The sequence below is a fragment of the Heptranchias perlo genome, chromosome 4 (assembly GCF_035084215.1).
Source record: "Heptranchias perlo isolate sHepPer1 chromosome 4, sHepPer1.hap1, whole genome shotgun sequence".
Lineage (NCBI taxonomy): Eukaryota > Metazoa > Chordata > Chondrichthyes > Hexanchiformes > Hexanchidae > Heptranchias > Heptranchias perlo.
The window spans coordinates 45,496,793-45,524,198 of NC_090328.1; the positions used below are offsets into that span (position 1 = coordinate 45,496,793).

The following is a 27,406-nucleotide window of genomic DNA, read 5'->3' on the forward strand; positions in this document are numbered from 1 at the left end:
TGCAAAAATTTCCCTTAAGCCTGTTTACTGGTGTGCAAACACTTCTTGCATGATTTTCTTAAGCTGTTTTCATATTAGTATATAGGCCCTCAGCTCCTGTAGCATGGGTTCCACATAGCCGACAGTTATATTAAAATAAACTTGCTTAGATAGAACTTAGTGAGGTTTTAGACCAGCAGCCATTTTAGGCCTTGCTAATTGACAACTGTCTTTTTAGGACCAGAAAACACTATTCCAGTGGTGCCAGCACATGTTAGCAGTGATATCATGATACAATGTAATGATGCCATTAGTCCAAAAGTTTGCATTGGCCAAAATGCCTGTGCATGGATGGAATGGCAGGCCCGCACAGCGCAGCTGGATGACAGTAAGACCGGCTGCACGTTAGAGAGATAAATTTGAGAAAGTAGCACACCTCGATTACTTTCTCAAAATCCGGGCAACAATCTACTTCATCAGCTCAAATTGCTATACCACCGGCAGCACCAGCAACACATGTGTAACAACTGGTACTTCATTCTAAAATTCTAGGTGGCGATTTTCATCTGTCGACTGCCTCGTTCCAGGGCATTGGCAAACAAAACTTTAAAAAAAACCTACTAATGCACTGGCCACCATAAGCCGCCCAACTCAATTTTTGAGCAGGCTTTGAGATGGACGACCAGTCCTTCCGCAAGCTCCCCCCAGTGGTACTGGACAGAGAGTGGATTAACCTGTGATCTTTAAAGGGACTGCTGCAGGCCATTCTGAAAATGAGGCAAAAATCAATGTACCACAGGCCAGGAAGAGCATGAATGTTGCTAATCGTTCAATGGGCTTTCCATTCAGGATTTTCTCTTCCACCCCCCACTTTAAGGTTTAACTTCTGGCTCAATTCCACAGAGGAACTGCTGGATTTCCCACCTCCCTTCCTGATCAGCAATCCGCCCCTCAGTGCTTGCAGCTTGGTGAACAAAATTAAATGAAAATGGTTTGGGCCTCTTGCTAATACCAATGGGCAGGCGGTGCAATCATTCTGTCCATTGCCCACCTGATGTGCACTATAATTGCAAATCGGCCCCATATAGTTCAGAGCACTCTCTCCTGTTGCAACCTAACTTTGGAAGGACAAAATCAATAATTGTACTTCTGGGTTTTTCACACACTTTAAATGGGCTTGGCATGAAAAGTTCACACAACCATCTATGATGTTGTGTCAAAATGCAAATGAAAAATACAGCAATATAATGATTGAAAATTTCAACTGCCTGCCATCGCACCAGACATCCATGTGACAACACTGCTATATATTTCTTTTTCCTAGTGTTGGAAATTTATTCTGGTATATTAATAGAACTGTGCTAAATAGTACAAATATTGAAGTCAATCTTTAATTAAAGACATTTAGTGGTGCACATGTTTGTATTGATTTATTTAATTGAGTGTGTGGAAACCCAGTGACAAATAGATATACAATCCGTTGAACCTCTCCACTGCTCAGGTAACATTGACTTGAAAGGTAAAGGCACATAGGAACACTTGAATTTGCAGAATGGATCATTGATATTGTTCTTAATACATGTCTTGAAAGATTATTGTGAAAATATTCAGAAACCAATTTTATTGTGGCAAAAAACGTACCTCTTTTGAGATTTTCTGCTCCTCTTCAATGTATTTCTGTTCTTTGGGAGTGATTGTTCTGATGCATGCCTTTATCTGCACAGTATCACAGACACAAAAACATGTTTCATTCTCAGTGCAAAATATTTCCCATGGCAATCTCACGACTGTGATAACAATTGCTCAACATTTACACTGGTGCTCTGCAGGAAAAAAAAACTGAGGAAAATAAGATGTTTTATGTAACATAAAAACTCTCAGACAGAATTACCAAAGAGATTTATTTGACTAAACAGAAGAACTTCTTAGGCAGTATAAAAAGGCAAAGTTAAGACTTACAACATTAAAAATCACATCCATTTCAAGATAGATGACCCCCTTTGTTGCCCCTGTCAGTTGCTTGTTTTTCAAGACGTAGGCTTTCTCTTCACCATTTTGAATCTGTGGGAAAAGGACATGACAGCCGTCTGTCTCTCAGTCTCTGCTGAATACACTCCCACAGTGACCTTTGACCCCCAGCTGCTGAAACTGACAGAGAACCCAAAACAACTGTGGCAACTCTGACAAGTACCTGTTCATTACCAGCACCAAGTCTGTCAAAAAAAATTAACTATCGTGGGATTGGGCATGCGAGAATTTTAGCGTTATTACTACAAACCTTGCTTGAGAAATGACAGACATATAGCCTGGAATTTTAGTAAGTAAGAAAAACGAACAATGTGTCAGCCAGTTAAAACTTACATTTAGCAAAGGTATGGCAACTTTGCCCAGGAAATCAGCACTCCTATCCCGGTCTTCATCATAAATTGACACTTCCAGAACCGAATGGATGTCCTTAATGTTGCTAAATAGGAGGTAGAGGAAGGGAAGCAAATAGAGAAGAAGAACAAATATAAGTAATGAGCAACAAATATGAAACTTCATAAAAAGATGTATAAGTAGACAGAAAAGGAGCAAAGAACAAATGAAAAGGCAGCAGCATGCATAGAAAATTTAAAGAAAGGAACAAATGAGATAAATAGGAAAGCTCAGATGTATAATGGAGTATTAGTAAGGGAGAGGAAAAAAAAGGAAAAATACAAAAGAGTTAAGTCGAAGTTATCCATGTTATAACTAAGAAAAGAGATACATTATCAACTTGCATTTATATAGTGCCTTCAATGTAGAAAATGTCTCAAGGGTGCTCGGGAAGGGGGAAGAAAAAAAATTGAAAGAAGGAATAAAGGAACACACAGCAAGCCATGGTTTGATAGTTAAGACAGGTGACAGAAAGTATGGTTCTAAAATAGGGGTTTTGCGAAGGTTTACAGAGAGGGGGAAAGGCAGAGGGAATTAGGGAGAAAATTCCAGAGAGTAGGTCCATGGCGGTGGAGCACTCTGCCATGAATGGTGAGGCCAAGGAGGGAGATGCACAGGGTGCCAGACTGGGAGGGCTGAAAGGTTGGAGTAGCTTTCAGAAGTATGTTGGGGCAAGGCGGGGTTTGAAGACAAGAGCAAGGATTTTAAAATCAACATACTGGGAGACAGGAAGCCAATGTAGGTCAGTGAAGACGGGCATGATGGACGAACAGGAATTAATATGGGACAGGATACAGGTAGCTGAAGTTGGAGTTTATGGAGCGTCCAGGATTAGAGGCCAGCAAGCAGATCACTGCAGAAATTGAGTCTCCAGTTGACAAAAGCATGGATAAGGGTTTTGGTGGCAGTGGAGATGAGGTAATGGCAGAGGCAGGCAATATTGCAGAGGTGAATGTGGTCTCGGTGGTGGATTGGATATGGGATTTGAAGCTAAGCTCTGGGTCAAACAGGATCCCAAGGCTTTGCACAATCTTACTCAACTCAAGCAAGTGGCTGAAGAAAGGGAATGGAGTCAGTGGCAAGGGAGTTTATAGGCGGTGGGTGAAACAATGGCTTCAGTCTTCCTGACGTTCAATTGGAGTAAAATTAGATTCATCCATGACAATGTCAGGCAATCTGACAGCACATGGGTTGAGACAAGTGGCGGCAAGATAGAATTGGGATTCAGCATGCGGAAGCTGACTCTTTGCCCATGAATAACATCACCAACAGGTCAGTGTAGATAAGAGGAGGCCAAGGATAGATCCTTGGGGGAACTCCAGAAGTTATGATGCAGGGTCGGATGGAAAGACAGGTAAAAGTGAACTACAAAAGGGCACTTGACAGATATGGACAATAGGGAAAGTTGATGGAAGAGGATGGAGTGGTTGGCCATATTGAAACTGCAGTCAATATAGTCGATCGCAAAACAAAACAAGAATTAGAGAGTCGATTTCACTGAAATCAAGGAAAATGGAAGGTGGAAAAGGAAAAATGTAGATGCTAATATATAGACCCTGAATTTCTGCTAGGTTTTCCTGATCAGCTGCTGTAACTTCACCAAAAGCCCTGGAAAAACTATGTAAAACATCATTTCTAGCAATTTACTCCATTTCTCAGGGGATTCTGCTGATCTTTTCCTGGAGAAACCCTGCAGAAATGCCAGGTGATAAAGTAGATTACTGTTAAATTGCTTAAAATAGTAATATTGCAACATACTTGTAGCTGACACAATATATGCCAATGTTGTAAAAAGAATTCTCTATTGGATTCTTTCTGATCGATTGTTTAAGTGGGACTGCAGGAGATTGAGATAATGGTGATCACTGCCACACTAAGTAAAACTTAGAACTAACACTGAACCTTGGAACTACTTTAAAGGGTACGCCATCTGCACGAAAATGTTTGACAAACAATTTTTCATTTATTTCAAACACATCGCAGTGATATGAATCACACTGGAACACTCACTGCGTCACATGCTGATGACAAAAAAAACCACATGGCTCTTCTCTGTCCTCAAACAAAAATGGGTTTATTAAAAAATATTTCACAGGCAGGGAGGACACTGGTTTGCAACCAAAGAGCACACACTGCAGCCAGGGAGAAAGGTGAGAGTGAGGGTCTCTCTGCCTGATTTTTGCTAAATGGATGGGATTGTTCTCTTTGGTGCAGCACTCTGAACCTGCCCCAATCCTGGCCTATTTCCCTGGATCAGGGTTCTTCAGGAACGCACAAGAGGCTCCAGGCATCATTTCCACCACGAAGAGGGAGCTCACTAGCGTGAAGAGCAGAATATCAATGATATTGCAGTGGGGATGAGCCGGCAAGGGACCTTAAAGGGCCAGAGCCACCCCAGAGTTTGGTGTGCATGCCTCGGTTGAGACCAGGGCTTTCAAACAGGTAAGGGTTGGAGGACAAGCCTGGAGGCAGAGGAGGGTTGTTACTGCTGCTTCCCGGGGTCTACCGTCATGTTCCCCGTGGAGGTCCTGGAAAGTGGCGGTAACAGAGACGGACAGGAGAGAAATCTGCCTGGGGCCTGGGCCCTGGCCTCCCTGTCATCATTTACGTGCACTGTATGGGGAAGGAGCAACCAGGGGTGGTCCCAACAGGGGCAGGGGTTAGGAAATACAGGTCAGCCAGTGAGGCATTTTCCTTCATTCTCCGCTATGATTCTACCCAATTTTGGGTAGGGTCATGGAGGACAATCTCAGCCCTTACATCCTGCTAGCCTTACTGTTGGATGATTGACACTTTCTTTTCTGCACATAAAAGATGACAGACTGCAGGATTTATTAAAATCAAATTCATTTTATTCAGCAATGTATATGCTCAATGTGTTTTTCCAATGCCTTCAGTCTCAGTGTATTTACTCTCTGAGTTGTGAATTTCTGTGCATGCCTTGTATATGTCCTGTGTGCCTAAAGAGCTGACCATGCAGCATTGGTGGATGGCTGCTCAGCCAACTGGCAACTTGTACAGGATGAAAAATACTCTCTACCTGTATCTGCAACTAATCCGATTGTACCTGCATTAGTGCCAGGAGTCTTCTTTACAGGAATCGCTGGGAGATCATTGTCATTTGCAGCATCATCTGCAGTTAATTTTGCAGGGCTACAGAACTTCCACTGACATGAATGTCAGCTTGATGCTCCTGTGCTTCTTCAGAAATGCTATGGCTGGAGGCTATCATTTCATCATTGATCATTGAGCACAAAATATTGGACATTTGTGAATTCTCTTCATCTCTCCTTCATGGATGTCTCTAACTGTTCTCCAAGTGAGTTGAAACTAACTGTAGTTGCATCTTGGAGTTTGGATCTTAAAGCAGTAGTTTGAACATTCTTGAGAGATACTAATACTGCTGTTTCTATGACCTGTGTTACTGGCAATACTCCCTTTGCAATGACAAATTACCGTGCAAACAACCGACCATAACACCTGTTACTTTTCTGTGTATGGACACAGGTGACTACTCAAAACAACGCTTGTGTTCTAACACCCTCTGTTAGAAAGCAGGCCCACTATTTAAATGTTACACCTATGTTGGTGCTTAACGGAAGTGTGTGTGGTAATGATTAGTACTGTGGTAATCATTCCTTTTCTGGTCTATCTTGAATGCCACTTAGTTCTCTTTTTCTCTGAAGAGAGCACGTGGGACATTTTGGGCACTTAAGTACATCTTACGTGCACTATTATACACTAGTACATAATCAGTGCATATAGACACTGATATAACATTGTACAAATCACAGAATATGTGATGATTAGTACAGTACATGCTAGTCTGGACAATCTTCCAACCTCCTCAGGCATAATGCCTTAAAGTGCTTCCCTCTGAATAAATCAACATTTCTCTATTTACATTTTGTGACGTCATTGCTGATAAGTGATGTAATTGCTGATAAGGTTTACCACATATTCTATTATTTGCTCATGTATTATGTGCAGGTTTGCCTTTAAATATAAGAGCAGTATGGTTTAAACAGGTTGATTTGCCCCAAGGAAATTCTTCCGTGCAGTTTGGCCTCTTTGCCAACACGGCATGCGTAACATAAGAACAGAAGAAATAGGAGCAGGAGTAGGCCATACGGCCCCGTACTTCTTCATTTCGTCTATCTTCTTAGCAATTATAATTCTTCTTAAATATATGGACTAGGATGGGGATGATGTCGTTGAGCGGCCAAAGACAGAATCCATTTGGTTAGAATTAAGAAACAATCGAGGAGTTTTAACACTACTGGGTATATACTATAGGCCGCCAAATAGTGGGAAGGAGCAAATTTACACGCAAATTACTGAAAGATGCAAGAACTATAGATTAGTGATAATGGGGAACTTAAATTATCCCAATGTAGACTGGGATTTAGTAACAATGTGAAGGGCAAAGAGGGGGTGGAATTCCTGAAATGTATACAAGAGAACATTTGTGATAAGTGTGTTTCCAGCAGACCGAGGAAGAAAGAAGTGTTGGATCTGGTTCTGGAGAATGAAGTGAGGCAAGTGGAGCATGTTTCAGTGGGGGGTCATTTGGGGAACAGTGATCATAATATCATTAGGTTTAGAATGGTTATAGAAAAGGACAAAGAACAATCAAGTGTAAAAATACTTAACTGGAGGAGGGTTAATTTCAGTGAGTTATAAAGGGAGTTTGCCCTGGTGGATTGGAATCAAAAATTGATAGGCAAAACAGTAATTGAACAATGGAAGGCCTTCATGGAGGAGATGGTTCAGGTAAAGAGTAGGCACATTCCCACGAGGGGCAAAGGAAGGGCATTCAAAGCTAGAGCTCCCTGGATGACTAAAGATATAGAGATTGAAAAGAAACAGACAAAGGAGGCTTATGACAAATGTAAGGTTCATAACACAGTAGAGAACCAAGCTGAATACAGAAAGTACAGAGGAGATCAAAAAAGGGATGAAGAGGGACAAAGAGGGAGTATAAGAATAGATTAGTGGCTAACATAAAAGGGAACCCAAAAGCCTTTTATAAACATATAAATAGTAAAAGGGTAATCAAAGGACGGGTGGGACAGATTAGGGACAAAAAATGGAGATTTTGTGGAGGCAGAGGGCATGGCTGAGGTACTAAATGAATACTTCGCATCCGTCGTCACTAGAGAAGAGAATGCTGCCAGTAAAGGAGGAGGTAGTAGTGATATTGGAGAGGATAAAAATACATAAAGAGGAGGTACTTAAAAGGTTGGCAGTATTCAAAGTAGAAAAGTCACCCGGTCCAGATGGGATACATCCTAGGTTACTGAGGCAAGTAAGGGTAGAAATTGCAGAGGTTCTGGCCACAATCTTCCAATCCCCCTTAGATATGGGGGCGGTGCTAGAGGACTGGAGGATTGCAAATGTTTCACCCCTGTTCAAAAAAGGGGAGAGGAATAAACCCGGCAATTACAGGCCAGTCAGCCTAATGTCGGTGGTGGGGAAACTTATAGAGACGATAATACGGGACAAAAATAATTGGCACTTGGAAAAGTATGGGTTAATACAGGAAAGTCAGCATGGGTTTGTTAAAGGAAAATCATGTTTGACTAACTTGATTGAGTTCTTTGATGAAGTAACGGAGAGGGTTGATGAGGGTAGTGCGGTTGATGTTGTGTATATGGGCTTTCAAAAGGCATTTCATAAAGTACCACTTATAGACTTGTTACAAAATTAAACCCATGGGATTAAAGGGACAGTGGCAGCGTGGATACAAAATTGGCTAAGGGACAGAAAGCAGAGTAGTAGTGAATGGTTGTTTTTCAGACTGGAGGGAAGTATACAGTGGTGTTCCCCCGAGGTTGGTATTAGGACCACTGCTCTTCCTTATACATATTAATGACCTGGACCTGGGTATAGAGGGTACAATTTCAAAGTTTGCGGATGATGCGAAACTCGGAAATGTAGTAAACAATATGGAGGATAGTAACAGACTTCAGGAGGGCACCAACAGACTGGTGAAATGGGCAGACACATGTCAGATTAAATTTAATGCAGACAAGTATGAAGTGATATATTTTGGTAGGAAGAATGAGGAGAGGCAACATAAACTAAATGGTACAATTTTAAAGGGGGTACAGGAACAGAGAGACTTGGGATGTATGTGCACAAATCTTTGAAGGTGACAAGACAAGTTGAAAGGCTGTTAAAAAAAGCATATGGGATCCTGGGCTTTATTAATAGAGGCATAGAGTACAAAAACAAGGAAGTAATGCTAAACCTTTATAAAACACTGGTTAGGCCTCAGCTGGAGTATTGTGTTCAATTCTGGGCTTCAAACTTTGGGAAGGATGTCAAGTCCTTAGAGAGGATGCAGAAGAAATTTACTAGAATGGAACCAGGGATGAGGGACATCAATTGTGTGGAAAGACTGGAGAAGCTGGGCATGTTCTCCTTAGAGCAGAGATGGTGAAGAGGAGATTTGATAGAGGTGTTCAAAATCATGAACAGTTTTGATAGAGTAAATAAGGAGAAACTGTTTCCTGTGGCAGAAGGGTCAGTAACCAAAGGACACAGATTTAAGGAGATTGGCAAAAGAATCAGAGGCGACATGAGGAAACATTTTTTTTAAAACACAGAGAGTTGTTATGATCTGGAATGCACTGCCTGAAAGGGGGGTGGAAGCAGATTCAATGATAACTTTCAAAGGGGAATTGGATAAATACTTGAAGGGAAAATATTCACAGAGCTATGGGGAAAGAGCAGGGGAGTGGGACTAATTGAATAGCTCTACCAAAGAGACGGCACAAGCACAATGGGCCGAACTGCCTCCTTCTGTGCTGTATCATTCTATAATAGTATGATATGTTCCACTGCTATTGCCAATTTTTTGTGTCTCTTTTTCAAGGCCTGCAATTTTTTTCAGACCTCCTACCAGATTTGTTGAGTGGTGGTGACCAAACTCAGCTGCTTTGTTATGCATCGCAACATATCGTGCCTCCATTTTTGTTGGGGACCATGTTCCACCTCCTCCTCCTCCTACCAATCTTCTTCCAGCAAGGCCTACCATTTCTAGTAGTGATAGCGGGGGACTTCAACTATCCTAATATAGACTGGAACAGTAATAATATAAGGGGCAAAGAGGCGGAGGAATTTTTGAAGTGTGTTCAAGAGAACTTTCTTGACCAGTATGTTTCCAGCCCAACGAGAAAGGAGGCATTGCTGGATTTGGTTCTGGGGAATGAGGCAGGCCAAGTGGAGCAAGTGTCAGTGTGGGAAGATTGAGGGAACAGCGATCACAGTATCATGAGGTTTGGGATAGCTATGGAAAAGGACATGGACCAGTTTAAAGTAAAAATATTCAATTGGAGGAGGGCTAAATTCAGTGGGTTAAGAACAGATGTGGCCCGGGTAAATTGGAATCAAAGATTGGCAGGCAAAACTATAATTAAACAGTGGGTGGCCTTTAAGATGGTTCAGGTACTGTCTAGATACGTTCCCACGAGGGAGAAAGGTTTTTTTTATTCGTTCATGAGATGTGGGCATCGCTAGCAAGGCCAGCATTTATTGCCCATCCCTAATTGCCTTTGAGAAGGTGGTGGTGAGCTGCCTTCTTGAACCGTTGCAGTCTGTGTGGTGAAAGTTCTCCCACAGTGCTATTAGGAAAGGAGTTCTAGGATTTTGACCCAGCGACGATGAAGGAACGGCGATATATTTCCAAGTCGGGATGGTGTGTGACTTGGAGGGGAACGTGCAGGTGGTGTTGTTCCCATGTGCCTGCTGCCCTTGACTTTCTAGGTGGTAGAGATCGCGGGTTTGGAGGTGCTGTCGAAGAAGCCTTGGCGAGTTGCTGCAGTGCGGACACGGTGCGCCGGTGGTGAAGGGAGTGAATGTTTAGGGTGGTGGATGGGGTGCCCATCAAGCGGGCTGCTTTGTCCTGGATGGTGTCGAGCTTCTTGAGTATTGTTGGAGCTGCACTCATCCAGGCAAGTGGAGAGTATTCCATCAAACACCTGACCTGTACCTTGTAGTTGGTGGAAAGGCTTTGGTGAATCACTCGCCACAGAATACCCAGCCTCTGACCTGCTCTTGTAGCCACAGTATTTATGTGGCTGGTCCAGTTAAGTTTCTGATCAATGGTGACCCCCAGGATGTTGATGGTGGGGGATTCGGCGATGGTAATGCCGTTGAATGTCAAGGAGAGTTGGTTAGACACTCTTTTGTTGGAGATGGTCATTGCCTGGCACTTGTCTGGCACGAATGTTACTTGCCACTTATCAGCCCAAGCCTGGATGTTGTCCAGGTCTTGCTGCAAGCGGGCACAGACTGCTTCATTATCTGACGGGTTGTGAATGGAACTGAACACTGTGCAGTCATCAGCGAACATCCGCATTTCTGACCTTATGATGGAGCGAAGGTCATTGATGAAGCAACTGAAGATGGTTGGGCCAAGGACATTGCCCTGGGGAACACCTGCAGGAATGTTCTGGGGCTGAGATGATTGGCCTCCAACAACCACAATCATCTTCCTTTGTGCTAGGTATGACTCCAGCCACTGGAGAGTTTTCCCCCTGATTCCCACTGACTTCAATTTTACTAGGGCTCCTTGGTGCCACACTTGGTCAAATGCTGCCTTGATGTCAAGGGCAGTCACTCTCACCTCTCCTTCATGTTTGGACCAAGGCTGTAATGAGGTCTGCAGCCGAGTGGTCCTGGCGGAAACCAAACTGAGCATCGGTGAGCAGGTTATTGGTGAGTAAGTGCTGCTTGATAGCGCTGTCAATGACACCTTCCATCATTTTGCTGATGATTGAGAGTAGACTGATGGGGCGGTAATTGGCCGGATTCGATTTGTCCTGCTTTTTGTGGTAGGGCAACTAAAGCCAGAGCTCCCTAGATGACAAAAGAGATGAGAGTAAGATGAAGCAGAAAAAAGGGGCGTATGACAGGTGTCAGGTTGATAACACAAGTGAGAACCAGGCTGAATATAGAATGTTCAGAGGGGAAGTGAAAAAGGAAATAAGAAGGGCAAAGAGAAAGTATGAGAATAGTCTGGCCGCCAACCTAAAAGGGAATCCAAAAGTGTTCTATAGGCATGTAAACAGTAGACAGGTAAATACAGGAGGGGTGGGGCCGATTAGGGACCAAAAAGATCGACTCATGGAGGCAGGGGGCATGGCCGAGGTACTAAATGAGTACTTTGCGTCTGTCTTTCCCAAGGAAGAAGATGCTGCCAGAGTCTCAGTAAAGGAAGATATAGTTGAGATACTGGATGGGCTAAAAATTGATATAGAGTAGGTACTAGAAAGGTTAGCTGTACTTAAAGTAGATAGATCACCCGGTCCGAATGGGGTGCATCCTAGGTTACTGAGGAAAGTAAGGGTGGAAATTGCGGAGGTAGTGGCCATAATCTTCCAAACATCCTTAGACACGGGGGTACTGCCAGAGGACTGGAGAATTGCAAATGTTACACCATTGTTCAAAAAAGGGTGTAAGGATAAACCCAGCAGCTACAGGCAGTCACTTTAACGTTGGCGTTGGGGAAACTTTTAGGAACGATAATCCAGGACAGAATTCGCAGTCATTCGGACAAGTGTGGATTGATTAGGGAAAGCCAGCACAGATTTGTTAAAGGCAAATCGTGTTTAACTAACTTGATTGAGTTTTTTCATGAGGTAACAGAGAGCGTTGATGAGAGCAATGCAGTTGATGTGGTGTATATGGACTTTGAAAAGGCGTTTGATAAAGTGCCATATAATAGGCTTGTTGTCAAGATTGAAGCCCATGGAATAAAAGGGGCAGCAGCAGCATGGATACAGAATTGGCTAAGTAACAGGAAGCAGAGAGAAGTGGCGAATGGCTGTTATTCGGACTGGAGGGAGGTATACAGCAGTGTTCCCTAGGGGTCGGTATTAGGGCTGCTGCTTTTCTTGATAAATATTAATGAATTGGGCTTGTGTGTACAGGGCACAATTTCCAATTTTGCAGATGACACAAAACTTGGAAGTGCAGTGAACAGTAAGGAGGATAGTGATAGACTTCAAGAGGATATAGACAGGCTGGTGAAATGGGCTGACATGTGGCAGATGAAATGTAACACAGAAAAATGCGAGGTGATACATTTCGGTAGGAAGAATGAGGAGAGGCAATATAAACTAAAGGGCACAATTCTAAAAGGGGTAGAGGAACAGAGAGATCTGGGGGTTTATGTACTCAAATTGTTGAAAGCGGTAGGGCAGGTTGAGAAAGCGGTTAAAAAAGCAAACGGGACCCTGGGCTTTATAAATAGATGCATAGAGTACAAAAGCAAGGAAGTCATGATGAACCTTTATAAAACACTGGATTGGCCACAACTGGAATATTGTGTCCAGTTCTGGGCATTGCACTTTAGGAAAGATGTGAACGCCTTAGAGAGGGTGCAGAAGAGATTTACCAGAATGATTCCAGGGATGAGGGACTTTAGTTATGTGTATAGATTGGAGAAGCTCGGGTTGTTCTCCTTGGAATAGAGGAGGTGGAGAGGAGATTTCAAAATCATGAAGGGTCTAAACAGAGTAGAGAGAGAGAAACTGTTCCCATTGGCAGAAGGGTCAAGAACCAGAGGACATAGATTTAAGGTGATTTGCAAAAGATCCAAAGGTGACATGAGGACAAACTTTTTCACACAACGAGTGGTTAGGATCTGGAATGCAGTGCCCAAAGGAGTAGTGGAGGCAGATTCAATCATGGCCTTCAAAAGGGAACTGGATAGGCACTTGAAAGGAAAAAAATTGCAGGGCTTTGGGAATAGGACAGGGGAGTGGAACTAGCTGGATCATTCTTGCATAGAGCCAGCATGGACTCGATGGGCCAAATGGCCTCCTTCCGTGCTGTAACCTTTCTATGATTCTAAATTATAGAATTATAGGGCAGTCAGGGCCCAGTCTGTGAAAAAGGGTTCTATGACCTTGTCACTCAGCACTTTATAAAAATATTGTGCATTTAACAACTGGATTCATGAATTTTCTGTTACACATCAATTAGCTTGTTATCTAATTGAGAGGTGTTAGAGGATCACTCTTACAGGTGGATGGTGATTGATTTTTTTGGGCTATTCTCGCTAACAAAATCATTTTGCACAAAATTGCACATTAAAAAAATTCACTCATCCTACTTGTAAATAATGATAAAAAGTGTTATTAGTTCTTTCTTCAAATGAAGACAAAAATATAGCCTGAAGGATGCTTTGAAATTGAAATAATTTAGGATCCAAGTATAATGAATGAGAAAGCAAATAGGGATGCAGATGAGTGGTGTCAGTATCTGAAGCAACAGCTGTTCCAGTGCCACAGGTACTGAAAGCTGTCACAGTAAACACAATTGGCAGACTTGGTACAGCTGGCACGGCTGGAACAGGTAGCACATCTGTCACAATCAGTAAATTTGACACAGAAAGCACAGTTGACATGGACAAAATAGTTGGTATCTCCTGTACAGTGGGCAATATAAAGGATTATTAGCAAACATGCTTGATAAGCTGGCACTGGAGTTGAAGGGCAATACTCTCAGAGCTATTTTAACTGGTTAGACTGGCATAATTTGAACAGGTATTTAAGCAAATATATTTGTTAAAATAGGTAAATACTGTCCAATTTGGCTTGGCTGGTATATTTGATTAGCTGGTGCAGTATGTACAACCACACGTCTACCACAAAGTGACTGACCTTACCTCAAGCCACTGCATTACTTCAAACTTCAAACTTTAGTTCTCTGATGAAAACCGGACTGAACGCTGCTGTGCATGCCACTGTCTGTGATTTGGAGAGTTACAGCGCACAGTTATATTACATATATTTGGACTGCTGCTGTATCATCCACTCTTTTTTAAATATTTATTTTATATGATAGAAGTACACATAGGGGTTTGACATCTCTAATATAAACATTCTCTTATATTTCGCCGAAGCTCTTCCTATCAGTTGTTGCTACTATTGTTCTTCAAATTCCAATTCCCTCTCCTTTTCCTCTTTCTTCTGAAGCTGCTGACTCATGCTGGAATAAGGTTCCATAGGCATTGTCCACCCTTTAGTACCTTAAGCAAGTGAGCATTCTTCACATTGGAGGGTAGACATCGAGTCTGTTGGCAGGCTATTCAATTGTGGACTTTTGTGTCATTTCTAGTATTGTTCTCCTTTTTCTTTTATGATCTATCTATATTGTGGGATGGAGGAATATCCCCTTTAAGAGTTAATATGGTGTGTGGACATTCTTCCCCTTTCTGTCAGTTGATGCTTTACTAAAAAGCCCACAGCTTATAACTGTCCCAGAATTTTGGAGATTTGTGCAATGCTGCATTCTGGAATTAGAAGAAAATGTCAATAGCAGAAATTAGACCAATAACAACTTGCTGTAACCCAATAAAAATAAGATGACTGTTTGGGCCTTTGGAGTCATACATTAAAATATCTTTGATAGCAAAGCAGAACACCTGTATTCTTGGTCATCTTTGAAAACAAAGGATTACCTGCCTACCTACATCTGAACCAGACCACCTTTCCATGAGGTAGAAGAGCCCACATCCGGAATTAGTTCATTATCTCATATGATGCCACAATGAGCACCATAGCCCATGACTATCCCTGCACTACTGGCTAAAGCCATGGAGATAGCCACATTCCATAACTAACATGAAATATTATTCTGTTTAACTATCACAATAATTATCTAATTTCACATCAATTTTCTCATGACATCATAAAATAGTTTAACTTTTGACATTTTTGATAAGGTGATGGTGTCCCCCAGTGTGGTATTATGGCTTTGCATGGCTCCAGAGGGGATCTTACAGTTACTTACTGGAAGCTATAAGGGGAGAGGGTAAGCAGGGTCTCTTTGCTGTTGAGGTGGCTCCAGGATAATGACAATGGAAGTTCAGAACCAAAGTTAACTCTCTGTGGAAGACTCCACGGCACCGTAATGATTGACCAGCTAACCTGGGTCACTGATGTAACTTGTTGGGATAGGTGTGTCATTGGGTGTTGGGATGCTTCCCATCCAGTTCAAGATAACACTACAATGGTAGTGTGGTGCAAGCTAGACAAGAATTTGGGACGCTTACCAGTGCTCTGTGTTGACAGGCTGCAAGGTTCTAAAGGGTTAAACTACAGCAGTATCCCTGTGCACATTTGGGATTCCTTAGCCTTGGATCTGCCCAATTTACACCTAACTTCTCAGGTCTCAAGTAAGTGGTGTGTGTGTGTCCCCAAAAGGGGAAAAGCACGTGCTCCATATCAGGCAAAGAGAAACTTTGACCCTGAAATTTCTTGGGTTGATCCCAGCAGTTACACAGGGATGATGCCTGACTGTGCCCTCCAACTCATTCTGCCAGAAATTTTGGGGTCAGCAGGAGGGCACCTTACTAGCTTAGACTAGGGGGATGCTCACCGATGCTCTGTTTGGGTTCCGTCAGGACTACTCGACTCCACGCCTCATTATAGCCTTGACCCAAACATGGACATAAGAGCTGAATTCCAGAGATGAGGTGAGAGTGACTACGCTTGACATCAAGGCAGCATTCGATCGAGTGTGGCACCAAGAAGTCCTTATAAAACTGAAGTCAAAAGGGATTGGGGGAAAACTCTCCAGTGGCTGGAGTCATAACTGGCACAAAGGAAGATGGTTGTGGTTGTTGGAGGTCAATCATCTAAGCCCAGGACATTGCTACAAAAGTTCTTCAGAATGGTGTCCTAGGCCCAACTATCTTCAGCTGCTTTATCAATGACTTTCCCTCTGTCATAAGGTCAGATGATTGCACAATGTTCAGCCCCATTCGCAGTTCCTCAGATAATGAAACAGTCCATGTCCATATGCAGCAAGACCTACATAACATCTGATAAGTGGCAAGCAGCATTTGCACCACACAACTGCCAAGCAATAACCATCTCCAACAAGAGAGTGTCTAACCACATCCCCTTGACATACAATGGCATTACCATCACCGAATCCCCCACCATCAACATTCTGGGGGTCACCATTGGCCAAAAACTCAACTGGACCAGTCACATAAATGCCGTGGCTAATAGAGCAGGTTAGAGACTGGGTATTCTGCGGTGAGTGATTCACCACCTGACTCCCAAAGCCTTTCCACCACCTACAAGGCACAAGTCAGGAGTGTGATGGAATACTCTCCAATTGTCTGGTTGGGTGCAGCTCCAACAACACAAAATGCTAGACACAATCCAGGACAAAGCTTGATAGATAGCCCATACATCACCATAAACATCCACTCCCTCCACCATCGATGTTCTGTGGCTGTAGTTTGTACTATCTACAGGATGTATTACAGCAACTCGCCAAAGCTTCTTCGACAGCACCTCCCAAACCTGTGACCTTCACAACCTAGAAGGACAAGGGCACCAGGTGCATGGGAACACCATCACCTCTAAGTCACACACCATCACGACTTGGACATATATCGCTGTGTCTTCGTGGTTGCTCGGTTAAAATCGTGGAACTCTGTATGTAACAGCAATATGGGAGTACCTTCATCACATGGACTGCAGCAGTTCAAGAAGGTGGTTCATTACTACCTTCTCAAGGGCAACTAGATTTGGGCAATAATTGCTGGCCTTGCTAGCTATGCCCATGTACCCAGAATGAATAAAAAGATAGCGCCACTGTGGGGAAGGGAAAGACTACCCAGGCATCCCCACACCGCACCCCCCCACCCCGCCCCACTTTGTTCCTGGCCATGTCCTATCGGCTGCTTCAGGGGTCCACACTGAGCCATCTGGCTGTCATAAACCTTGGTAGGGTTGGATGAATCTTCCTCCCCTTACAAGGCATTGAAGAAATTCCCAGAAATGTGGAGACCCAGCACAACTGAATCTCTTCACACAGAATTATGGTGGGAGATAGTCAGGCCCCTGAGGAATTTCAGGGCCTCTATCTGTGTGAACATCTCAGTAATTTGCAGATGCTTAAGGTTTTCGGTTTCTGCGTGTGGCGGACACATAGCTGACAATGCACTCAAAAGTAACTTTTAAAACAAAGTATATTTATTAATGACCATCCTTATTTGTGGCCAGAAATAGCACTTCATGACATCACAAAATATACTAAATTAAACATAAATAAAAGTTCCTCATAAGAAGTGAGATAGGCACCTTATTTGCAAATGCAAAGGGTCTAACACCTGTTTCAGGCGTGGGCTATGGATGCGTATCTTGTTACAGTTACCAATATGGCACTTCTGGCTTGTAATGAGGTTGCACTTCCTTAGGTGCCCGTTTAGCACCCGATAAACAGTGTGGCAACATGAACTTCTAGGCATCTGGGTTCTTTTTTAATTTGGTGCACTGGTTTATTGCTTTGTTTTTATATTGAAACTACAGTACAGAAACAGGCCATTCGGCCCAACTGGTCTATGCCGGCGTTTATGCTCCAGACGAGCCTCCTCCCTCCCTACTTCATCATTATTTGCATTTTTGTGCATGTTTTATTCCACAGATTTTAGTACTACTGGGGGCTTAAAAACAGTTTTAAAAAACCCAATTAGGATAGACATTCCTTTAGAAAATCCTCTTGCCCTTAGGGTATTCGGAGGATGAGGAGGAATTGCAGAGGAACGAGCCAAGATGAAAGAATCAGCAGCTGAGAATCCTTTGGTTTAATAAATTTTATAACCCGCCTATGCACAAGCAGCCCCGACCACGGGTGCTCAATGAACTCGTTCACTAAGCACCATTTTTACCGAACATCTATCATGCATGCCCATCCAGTCATCTGCTGCTACCTAAATCTGTATAATTATAAATGAACATTTTAGTCAATTTATTTCTTTTTTAAAAAGTACTATTCAGTTTTTCTTACCCCGATGCTTCCCCTCAGTGACTGTGCATGCTAAGTGTCTTAATCAATCTAGTGCTGCTTCTAAGTGCTATTTGAATGGGGGAATGAAGTCAGATGGCTGGCTGCTGAATGTCAGTGAGTGGTTCTTGGGATACAGGTGGCTTGTCAGCTCCTTGTGATGGTCATCTCCTTGCCCTGCAATTGCCTGTGCCACATTCGATGCTGTGGTTGCTGTCTAGACCTGCCATACTTCTGCCTCAGTCTGGGTAATTTTAAGTTGGGCAGCTGGCTGGCGTAAATGCTGTGTCGCCCTGAGAGACAGCTAGCTCATACATGCCAACTCTTGCCATGCCCCTGCTATCCCTCAGCATGTCCTGTGATCTGTGTGGGAGCAAATCACAAGACTGCAATGAGGCTGATGCTCCATGTGAGGATACTGCCTTGCTGATTCCCTGGTGTGGTGAATCCAGACAGATTAGACATGGACATTGCAAACTAAGGTCTCTATAGCCTCAGTTCATTCTGAGGAGAATCTATGCCTGCACACAGATCCTCTGTTAAGAGGAGCTCTGCTGCAGAAGGCCCTGGAGGTGCCATGTGGATTGTAGGTCAGTGAAGCTGTCAACCATTACTACACAGATGTGGCTAATGCTGTCCTCCACAGTAGCCCCAACATATCATGTAGGGTGCATTGCACACTCTCAAATAACAGCATGAATTGACAGTGCTCAGGAAGCAGCGATTTTTACATGTAGGTGCTAGATGGCACCAATTCTACATCTGGGCAAATGAGGGTGGCTTGAGCTGACCCTTCAGTCAGCAAGTTCCTGCTCCTTTGCATTCACCTTCATTTCCTCCTCCCTCCTTGTGCTGTGTGTTTCACTTGCTCCTCAATTTCAAAATCTAAGTCTCCCAGAGTAGATGTACCTATGCTGGTGATTGTGTCAGGTGAAATGAATGCCTTTGACTGTTGCAAATGGTAAGCTCAGCATTCTCAGGGCTGTGGCTGGTGAATATTGAGAGAACCTATGGAAACACAAGAGGAACAAATATGACAATGGTGTCAGCAACATACTCTTAACACATGTGACTTGCTAATACATGGCATGCTATGATTGTGTAGTGCAGGATATGTTTTTGAATGGCAGAGTGCCTGATTGTGTTAAGGATTAAGGGGACGCAGAATATGCAAGAAAGATGGGTACTATCCTGAAGCTGTGCGATACTGTCCCACACGACCCTCTCCAATTAGCTCGATCACTCTGGGCCACTATCAAGAGGGTCATTTCCCAAAGGCAGATCAGGGGCTTAAGGCTGAAGGAACCACTGTTCTTCATCTCTCCCATCTATTATTTACTTTTTTTATTCTTGCAAACAGCAACACTTTGTCAAAGTGCTGGAAACTTGAAGAGCAAGTGGCCACTCTACCTTCCAAACTATAGCTGAGTCAGTGGGCATGTAAGTGACTGTTAGTGGAAGCTATGTTACTGGGCCTAAATTTTCTGATAAGTGAACCATATCATTTCTGGGCAGCAGGGAGGTATTCCATGAATATGGGCTGGCTTGTGATTGTGTGAAAGAGGCTAAAGGTTTCCCAAATAATATTAATGCATCCATAGTCAAAGTGCAGGTGATAAGGGTGAAAATTTTTGCACAAAACATGCCATACCATTACAGTTAAGCAGTTAAATGCAGGATACACTAATCTTGGTAAACTTCCTCACGTGGAAAACCTTTTCCTCATTTGTGTAGCTGACTTCAGCACATATAAAACCACATTCACCTGCTCCACCACCTCCTTCCCGGCTGACTGGACAGCAGACTTTTGAGAGTGTATTCCTCTGTCCCAAAGAGGGCAACCCTCCTTTGCTACAATGCCTCAATGTGACCGCCAAGGTTCTTTCGGCAAAGGAGGCACTCTTGCCTCTTCTATGGGTCCTGGAGCTGTCCTCAGCCATCTCTTGCAATCCAGTGAATGGAATTCCTGTAGCGAATGTCAACACATCAAAATGTGTAAGTGCTCCTTTAAGACACAGCAGCAGCTGTTTAAATCTGCTGTTGCATGCGATATCCTTTCCCCATGTCCTGCATGCTTCCTGCGCAGGGCCCAGTCCACAACCTTGCGCAAGGGCCATGAAAGCACTTGGCACGCAATATATACTGCTGGTCCTGGCACCACTGCAACCAGAAAATTGATCTTATAGTTTCTCAGTGCTTTTACACTGCATAACTTCCTCATGTCTGCAGCAGGAATAAGTTTAGGCCCTTCCATTTCTAAAAGAAAAAACAGGATGCAAAATCTACTGGGGTAAATTTTCATCTTCACTGCCTGAGGGGTAATATGGCAGAGTGAATCGTCTGCTCAGTGTGGAACCCGCCCAATTTTAATTTCATGGATCTGCTCTACCAAATTACTGCCCAGGCAGTGAAGATGAAAATTTATCCCATTGTCTTTTGGTCAATTATTGATAGATGGAGAGACAGAGATAATAGATACCTGCATAATTACAGATGCATACATGGAAAAATATACAAAACCAATGTCATATGAATTCACTACATGTAGCACAATTTTCTGTATGCTGTTACATTGTTGATCAATAATGACACAATAAATCATATTATATTCTAATAAATAAATAAAACATCTTGCTCTGACAGTATGCCCTCTTGTTTACTCACTCTGTACATGAGAGCCTCTCGTTCAATTCTATATAATTTAAGAGATGAACAACTTGACCTTTTCGAATGGGATGAAGTCATTACAGATCTTTCCTATCATTTTAAGCAGCACAAATTGCACTTGGCTGAGGTTTACATAAATGATATCATCTTGTACTTAAAGAAAGAGAGGATCACTAGATTGACATTACATTTTCTCCAACAACACCTACAAAACTGTAAATGTCTTTCTATAATCTTCCTTGTGCTTAAGATTATTTATTACTAGAACTATTTCACCGACAACTCCATGCATTAACTATTAGAAATGATCAGAAATGTCTGTAGAATTATAATACAACTGTAAAATTTGTTTTGAAAATAATTTTTTTAAATACCTAGTGACAATGTGGTACAATGTATTGATGCTTAATGGACCATACCACAGCACGGCCAATATGGGCGCAGGTCTGGCAACTCCCCTCAAAAGCACGCTCCCAATTTGACCTCTGCAGTCAGCATGACGCTTGACTTTTCCTCCACACACAGGGAGGGAAAATCAATGGCAACAAAAACCAAACTATTCTCACACATCCCTTCGCAGTCGGTTTAAGACCAGCACTGCAAAGATCTGGGAGCAGGGCGATTCTGCCCCTTTGCTTCAGGAATAGTGGATGGCAGAGGGAAAGGAGAAGACAAACATACATTTAAAAATAATTTTTCATTTACATATATATATTCTTAAATAATTTTAGTTTGACATACAGATTTAATTATTTGGAAAGCAAATTTGGAACTACAATCCTATCACTTTGGTGTAACTATATACTAGAGAATGCTCATTTTTCCTTAGTGTTGCTGATACAAATGGTTATATACTGGATTTAGCTGTTGCTAAAGGCTGTGTAGTTGGGACAGGAAACTGTATTATTTATGCATTTGGATAGAAAAAGCTGGAAATCACGGTGCTCATACTCACAAAGTGAAGACTTTGTTCCATTCAGGGTTGAGACTCCTATGGACAGTATGTGTCTGCAGTCTGTCATTGCTCAGTTCAATCACACAAAATGGGTCACTGCTCCCTAAAGAAAAGCCATTTTTAAATATAACATTTTTCATAACTTGGGAATTACAAGCTAAGAAGCGACAATTACTTACACTGATGGGAATTCGAAAACTGGATCAGATTTTCAGTTGCGTAACTGTGTAACCAGTGGTTACTGGTTCTCCCCCTATCCCTGGCCTCTCCTATTACAGTCCGCTTTTACCATCATGCACCCTCTTGCAACCAGGAGGGTAGCACCATTGGAATTGCAGACTTCACCTTGTCAATACCATTCCAAAATCATCCAGTGGGTGGTACAATTCAAGTGAGGTAAATTGTGCAACATCATATAATTTTTTTCCTCCATTTTCATAAAGATGCTCCACCATCTCACTGAGATCTAGCTGAGAACTGACATGTTCTAGCCTGCACTAGACTGATTGGAATACAAGTTATGCTGCAGTTGTATAGAGCTCTTGTTAGACCGCAGCTGGAGTACTGCATTCAGTTGTGGGCACCGCAGCTCAGGAAAGATATATTGGTCTTAGAGGGGGTGCAGCACAGATTCACCAGAATGATAATGGGGCTTAGAGGGTTAAATTATGAAAACAGGTTGCATAGACTAGGCATGTATTCCCTTGAGTATAGAAGATTAAGGGGTGAGCTAATTGAGGTGTTTAAGATGATCAAAGGATATAATAATGTAGATACAGAGAAACTATTTCCTCTGGTGGGGGAGTCCAGAACAAAGAGACATAACAAGGGGGTTGTTCAAGGGTGATGTCAGGAAGCACTTCTTCATTCAAAGGCTAATAGAAATCTGGAACACTCTGTCCCAAAAAGCTATTGAGGCTAGGTCAATTGAAAATTTCAAAACTGAGACTGATAGATTTTTGTCAAGTAAGGGCATGAAGGGATATGGAACCAAGGCAGGTAAATGGAGTCACGATACAGATAAGCCACCAACTATTTGAATAGCAGAGCAGGCTCGAGGGGCTGAAAGCCCTACTCCTGCTCCTATGTTCCTATGAGTTGACAGAAAACCCTGTGACTCAACCTCATGATCTCTGATTTCGATGGACTGTGGTATTAACTCAAATTATTCATGAGAAAACTCCACAGCTGAAGAAAACAGCATTTTGAACTTGTACTTGGATTTTCTTTCCATTATACAAAGGTTTAAATGACAGACTTTAATCTTGGTGTTAAATGCTGATCCATGCCATATTGTTAAACTTGATGTTAAATACAATTCATGCTGTATTAACTCCTATTAGCCCATAGGAAGCAGCCTCCACTGTTGATGTGGCCCTTTAATAAATTAGCTGACACAAATAAACAAATTATGAGAGTTCAATATAATTGACATGACCTGCATATGTACATTTCAACAGTTTGGTGCTTTTTTGGTCCATTCGATAGTATTGTCCATGCAACTATCCTACAAAGATAGCTGGGCTTCCTCACTGGCATTGCCACTTTTAGTCCCCCTGAAGAGGATGAAATGACAAAGCGGCTACCACATTCATTGATGACTAGGGATATTTCTAGATTCCTGTGGTAATTAACTTGACCATGTAGGGACTGACAACAAATAGATAGGCCCCAATGACAAAAAACACACATCTCAATTAAGTCTGCCACATTACCAGGACATCTGAGATAACTGCAATCCCTTTGATCATATGGATCAAAGAAGTCTTTTGTATGGCTGTAGAATACTGCACTACTATTCAGGCCATTTAACTGACACCAGAAGAAATGTGTTAATTAAGTTAAAAAGATATAGAAACAAAGATGTACTTAAAACCAGTTGTCCAAAGTGCAATATGCTTGTGAAAAACAGTCAACAAAGTACTCTAATAGAAAAAGAAATGAGAGGCAATTGTGCAGGTTCATGGGAAGTGAATGCTCGGTACATGCACTGAAATATCAGTGGTACTACATGTGTGCTCAAAGCTTTTATTATTAAGCTATTATTAAGCAGACAATTGTCTTTGAAATTCATTCCCAATATTTTCCTCAAGGACATTCCCGACTAATGAGTCATTTTATAAACACAAAAGGGGATCTCAACTAAAGCATATAAATGCGTGGAAAAATTAACGGTTTGTACTTGTGGTTTTCTCATGCAGTCTTTCCCAAAGAAGTGATGTCACGTACACAGTTTGTGAAGATGTTTCTGTTTAAGGTCCTTTAGGTTACTTTTACATTTAAATATAAAATTATCAAGCAAAGCTCAAGTGACTCCTCTGGAATCATCATGTTCTCTCTCTTAATAGTGAAGCGAGGTTAGTTATAAATACCTCCATTATTATTAGCCATTTTATATAAACTGTAATTTAATTTTTAAGTTTCAAACAAGTTTATTTTCTGGTGTCTTTACAACAGCCAATCAGAATGCAAGCAAAGCATCAGGTCTCTCTGGTGGTGTTCTCTGCATAATACTCTACATGTAGCCTGTACAGATAGATCAGACCATTGACCTAATTGGCTGATGTGACCAGTTATTTTTTTTCTCTCTGTCCCAGGGCAAAACCATGCTGCCCTCTTTAGGCTAGGATTTCATAGAGCTATTAAAAATATAACATCAGATAAAGCAGTTACAAAAATTCATATGAAATGATGACAAAGTAAAGCGAGGAAAGCACAGCCAAAAGCCCTGACATATTGTCCAAAGGGCATTCCTACAGGACTTCCCTGTTTCCAACACAAAGCCCCATACGATGATCACATATTCCTGTCAGAGCCACACAAGTGACCCTTAAAGCCAGTCTACAGAACATGCATTCTAAGGTGGTGAATTCATTATTTAGGATGCTTATTTCACAACATACAAAAAATCTAAATATGTTGGTAATTAGTGTATATTGTAATAGCTGGAGTAAAAGTTACTTAAAATGTAACATTAATTATTAGGTTATCTGAACTTTATGGCACTTTCAAATGATATGGAGATTGAAACTCTCTAAGGACTAAAGCAGAACCTCTTCACTCTGTTACTAAGTATAAAAAGATAAGTATTCTTAGTTTTTTGTGAATAATTGCATTATTTTTCTGTTGTCATCAGATTAAAAAGACATTGATTTCTATGCTAAATAATTCATAAAAATGTACCTGCATTTTGTAAGAGAACTTTATGTTAAATATAATTAAGTTCTACATTACATATGGTGGTGTTCTTGGCCCATTGTGGCCCAAGGAAGTATTTTATGTAGTGCCTCAATCAGTATGATTGAATTTTGTAAACTTTAAATTGCTTGTATAGGGGGTAATAGTTAGTGGGCAGTGGCAAGGCTGTAATTTTTTTCATACAGTCCTGATGATTCCATAAGCACTGAGAGTGATGATGAAATGCTTTACAAGTACCAGCATATTCCAGAGATTAAGTTAAATGTGGCACCAGAAAGGTGATTATACTATATAAAAATATACATATTAGCAAATGAAAGCTTATTTCCACTTTTCTCACTTTACACTGAGCAGCAAATTAGCCCCTTGATTGGAAAGGTTATTACATTAAAGGTACAATATAAGTGCAACTTGTTGTGGGTTTTTTTTGAGTGATTCTCAAAATTTGATCTCAAATTTGAGAGATTCTAGCCAGAAATGATTGTTGGCAATGTTAGCAGATGAAAACTTAATGCATTCGTATGACATTCCTTTTGCCCACTGTTTTAAAGCAGCTGTTAATCCACTTATTTTAAATGGGTTAACCCTTATGCTAAAATAGTGGACAGGGACCATCATACAAATGCAATCAGTTATTATCACCAATTTCCAGGCTTATAAAAAAAAACAGATTTTGCATGTAAAAAAGTTGACAGTATTATAGACATTTCTCACTGCTTGTTCATGAAAAATTTACAGCATTTTGATAATCTGCATATGTATTATTGCCTTTCATGTATAAATGCTGCCAAGCTTCTGAACGGAAACTTAAAGAGATGACAGAATACAGGTATTCAGAACTAAATGTCCAGAACATAAACTAACAACAGAATTTCCTGTTAATCAACTGTTAATTGCTTCTCAGTAAATTTGCAGTAGCAATGCCGTGGAACCAATTCTTGAGTGTGCACGTCATAAATTACCAATATAATGCAATTGGTTGATCAGCCCTTGTTTTGACTGCTGCTGTAGGTAGGATGGACAAGAGGTTGAATTAAAACATTCTATAATATTAATATTACACTTGTCAATCTTTCCTGGTATTGCATATGGGGAATCGAGACAGAGAGAATAATTTAAACTTTTGGTAATGCTAGAAAATATTCCGTTTTGTCTTCCTTGAATCCAAAGTGGATGACCTCACACTTCTGCATCCTGAACTCCATTTGCCACAGTTTTGCCCATTTAATTGAGATAAACAGCCATGCATTGGCTGGGAAACAAACCCAGGCCACCCATGTGGCAGGCGAGAATTCTACCATTGAGAAGCATAAAAGTTTGTGACTGTTGAACAACTGTGCAAAGGTTGTGCATGCAGAGTTGTCTCAATATTCTGAAATCCATTCCACATCGCAAATGGGAGAACTCCAGAAGATGAGAAGCCTTAATACATTGCAGAACTGCACTATAAACAGGACAGAAAATGTGTCTAGGATTTATACTGAAACTGCCTACAAAATGATAGGAGGTTAGAAAACTTTCCTTAAGTTACTTTTTTAAAAAATCATTCTCGAGATGTCGCTGGCATGGCCAGCATTTATTGCCCATCCTTAGTTGCCCATACAATACAACTGCGTGGTTTGCCAAGCCATCTCAGAGGGCGGTTTAGAGTCAACAATGCTGGTGTGGAACATATAGGCCAGACTGGATAAGGTTTCCTTCCTTAGTGAACCAGTTGAGTTTTTACGACAATCCGACTGCTTCATAGTCACTTACTGATACCAGCTTTTTATTAGTCATCAATACTAAAAAAAAACTTGCAGTTTGAAAATATTTACCAACTAGCAAATATCTATATTTTTTACATTTTCTCTGTTTAAATATACAAAAGTCTTATTCAACAAACTGGACAATATAAAATGCTATGGGACTATACAGGCTTAAGGAAGATAACACCCCTCTCTGTTAATTGTATTGGTAAAACCAGCCTTTTAAGCTGACTCAAAGCTCTGAGCTCTTTATTAAAAAATGCTATTCTGCAGACCATAACCCTGTTCCTTGACACCTCTCTAGTTTCCAATTTAAACAAGTCCCCATGCGCCCTACTCTAAAGGGCTTTGTCTCCCTGTCATTGTGAAGAGAGGCGAAGCAGCCTAGAAGTGTGAAATCAGACCTCATGAGCTGAACGGTTCCCCAGGGAACTTTGGACTGCTCAGAAGGTCAAAGTCATGGGCTGGACCAGCTGAAAATGTCTGAGCACTGGTCTGTGACACAGCAGGGGAGTTAGAATTGAACACATCTTAATTAAGGCCCACAGACAGCCAAACAGGCTGTTTTCCAGACCAACTGCCAACCTTAACCCAGTCAAATTTAGCAGCACTACTAATGGTA

General features: G+C 41.7%; 1 protein-coding gene across 8 annotated transcripts in view; it reads right to left on the reverse strand.

Annotated features, from left to right (window-relative positions):
* LOC137320893 (multiple C2 and transmembrane domain-containing protein 1-like) overlaps positions 1-27,406 on the reverse strand; it is a 603,286-nt gene that overhangs the window by 201,848 nt on the left and 374,032 nt on the right. For all 8 annotated transcript variants that reach the window (XM_067982848.1, XM_067982849.1, XM_067982856.1 and 5 more), the window contains 4 exons: positions 21,839-21,941; positions 2,341-2,443; positions 1,939-2,040; positions 1,621-1,695 (listed from right to left, as the gene is read on the reverse strand). In XM_067982848.1, coding sequence (XP_067838949.1) covers positions 1,621-1,695; positions 1,939-2,040; positions 2,341-2,443; positions 21,839-21,941 — 383 coding nt within the window. The remainder of the gene's footprint in view (positions 1-1,620; positions 1,696-1,938; positions 2,041-2,340; positions 2,444-21,838; positions 21,942-27,406) is intronic.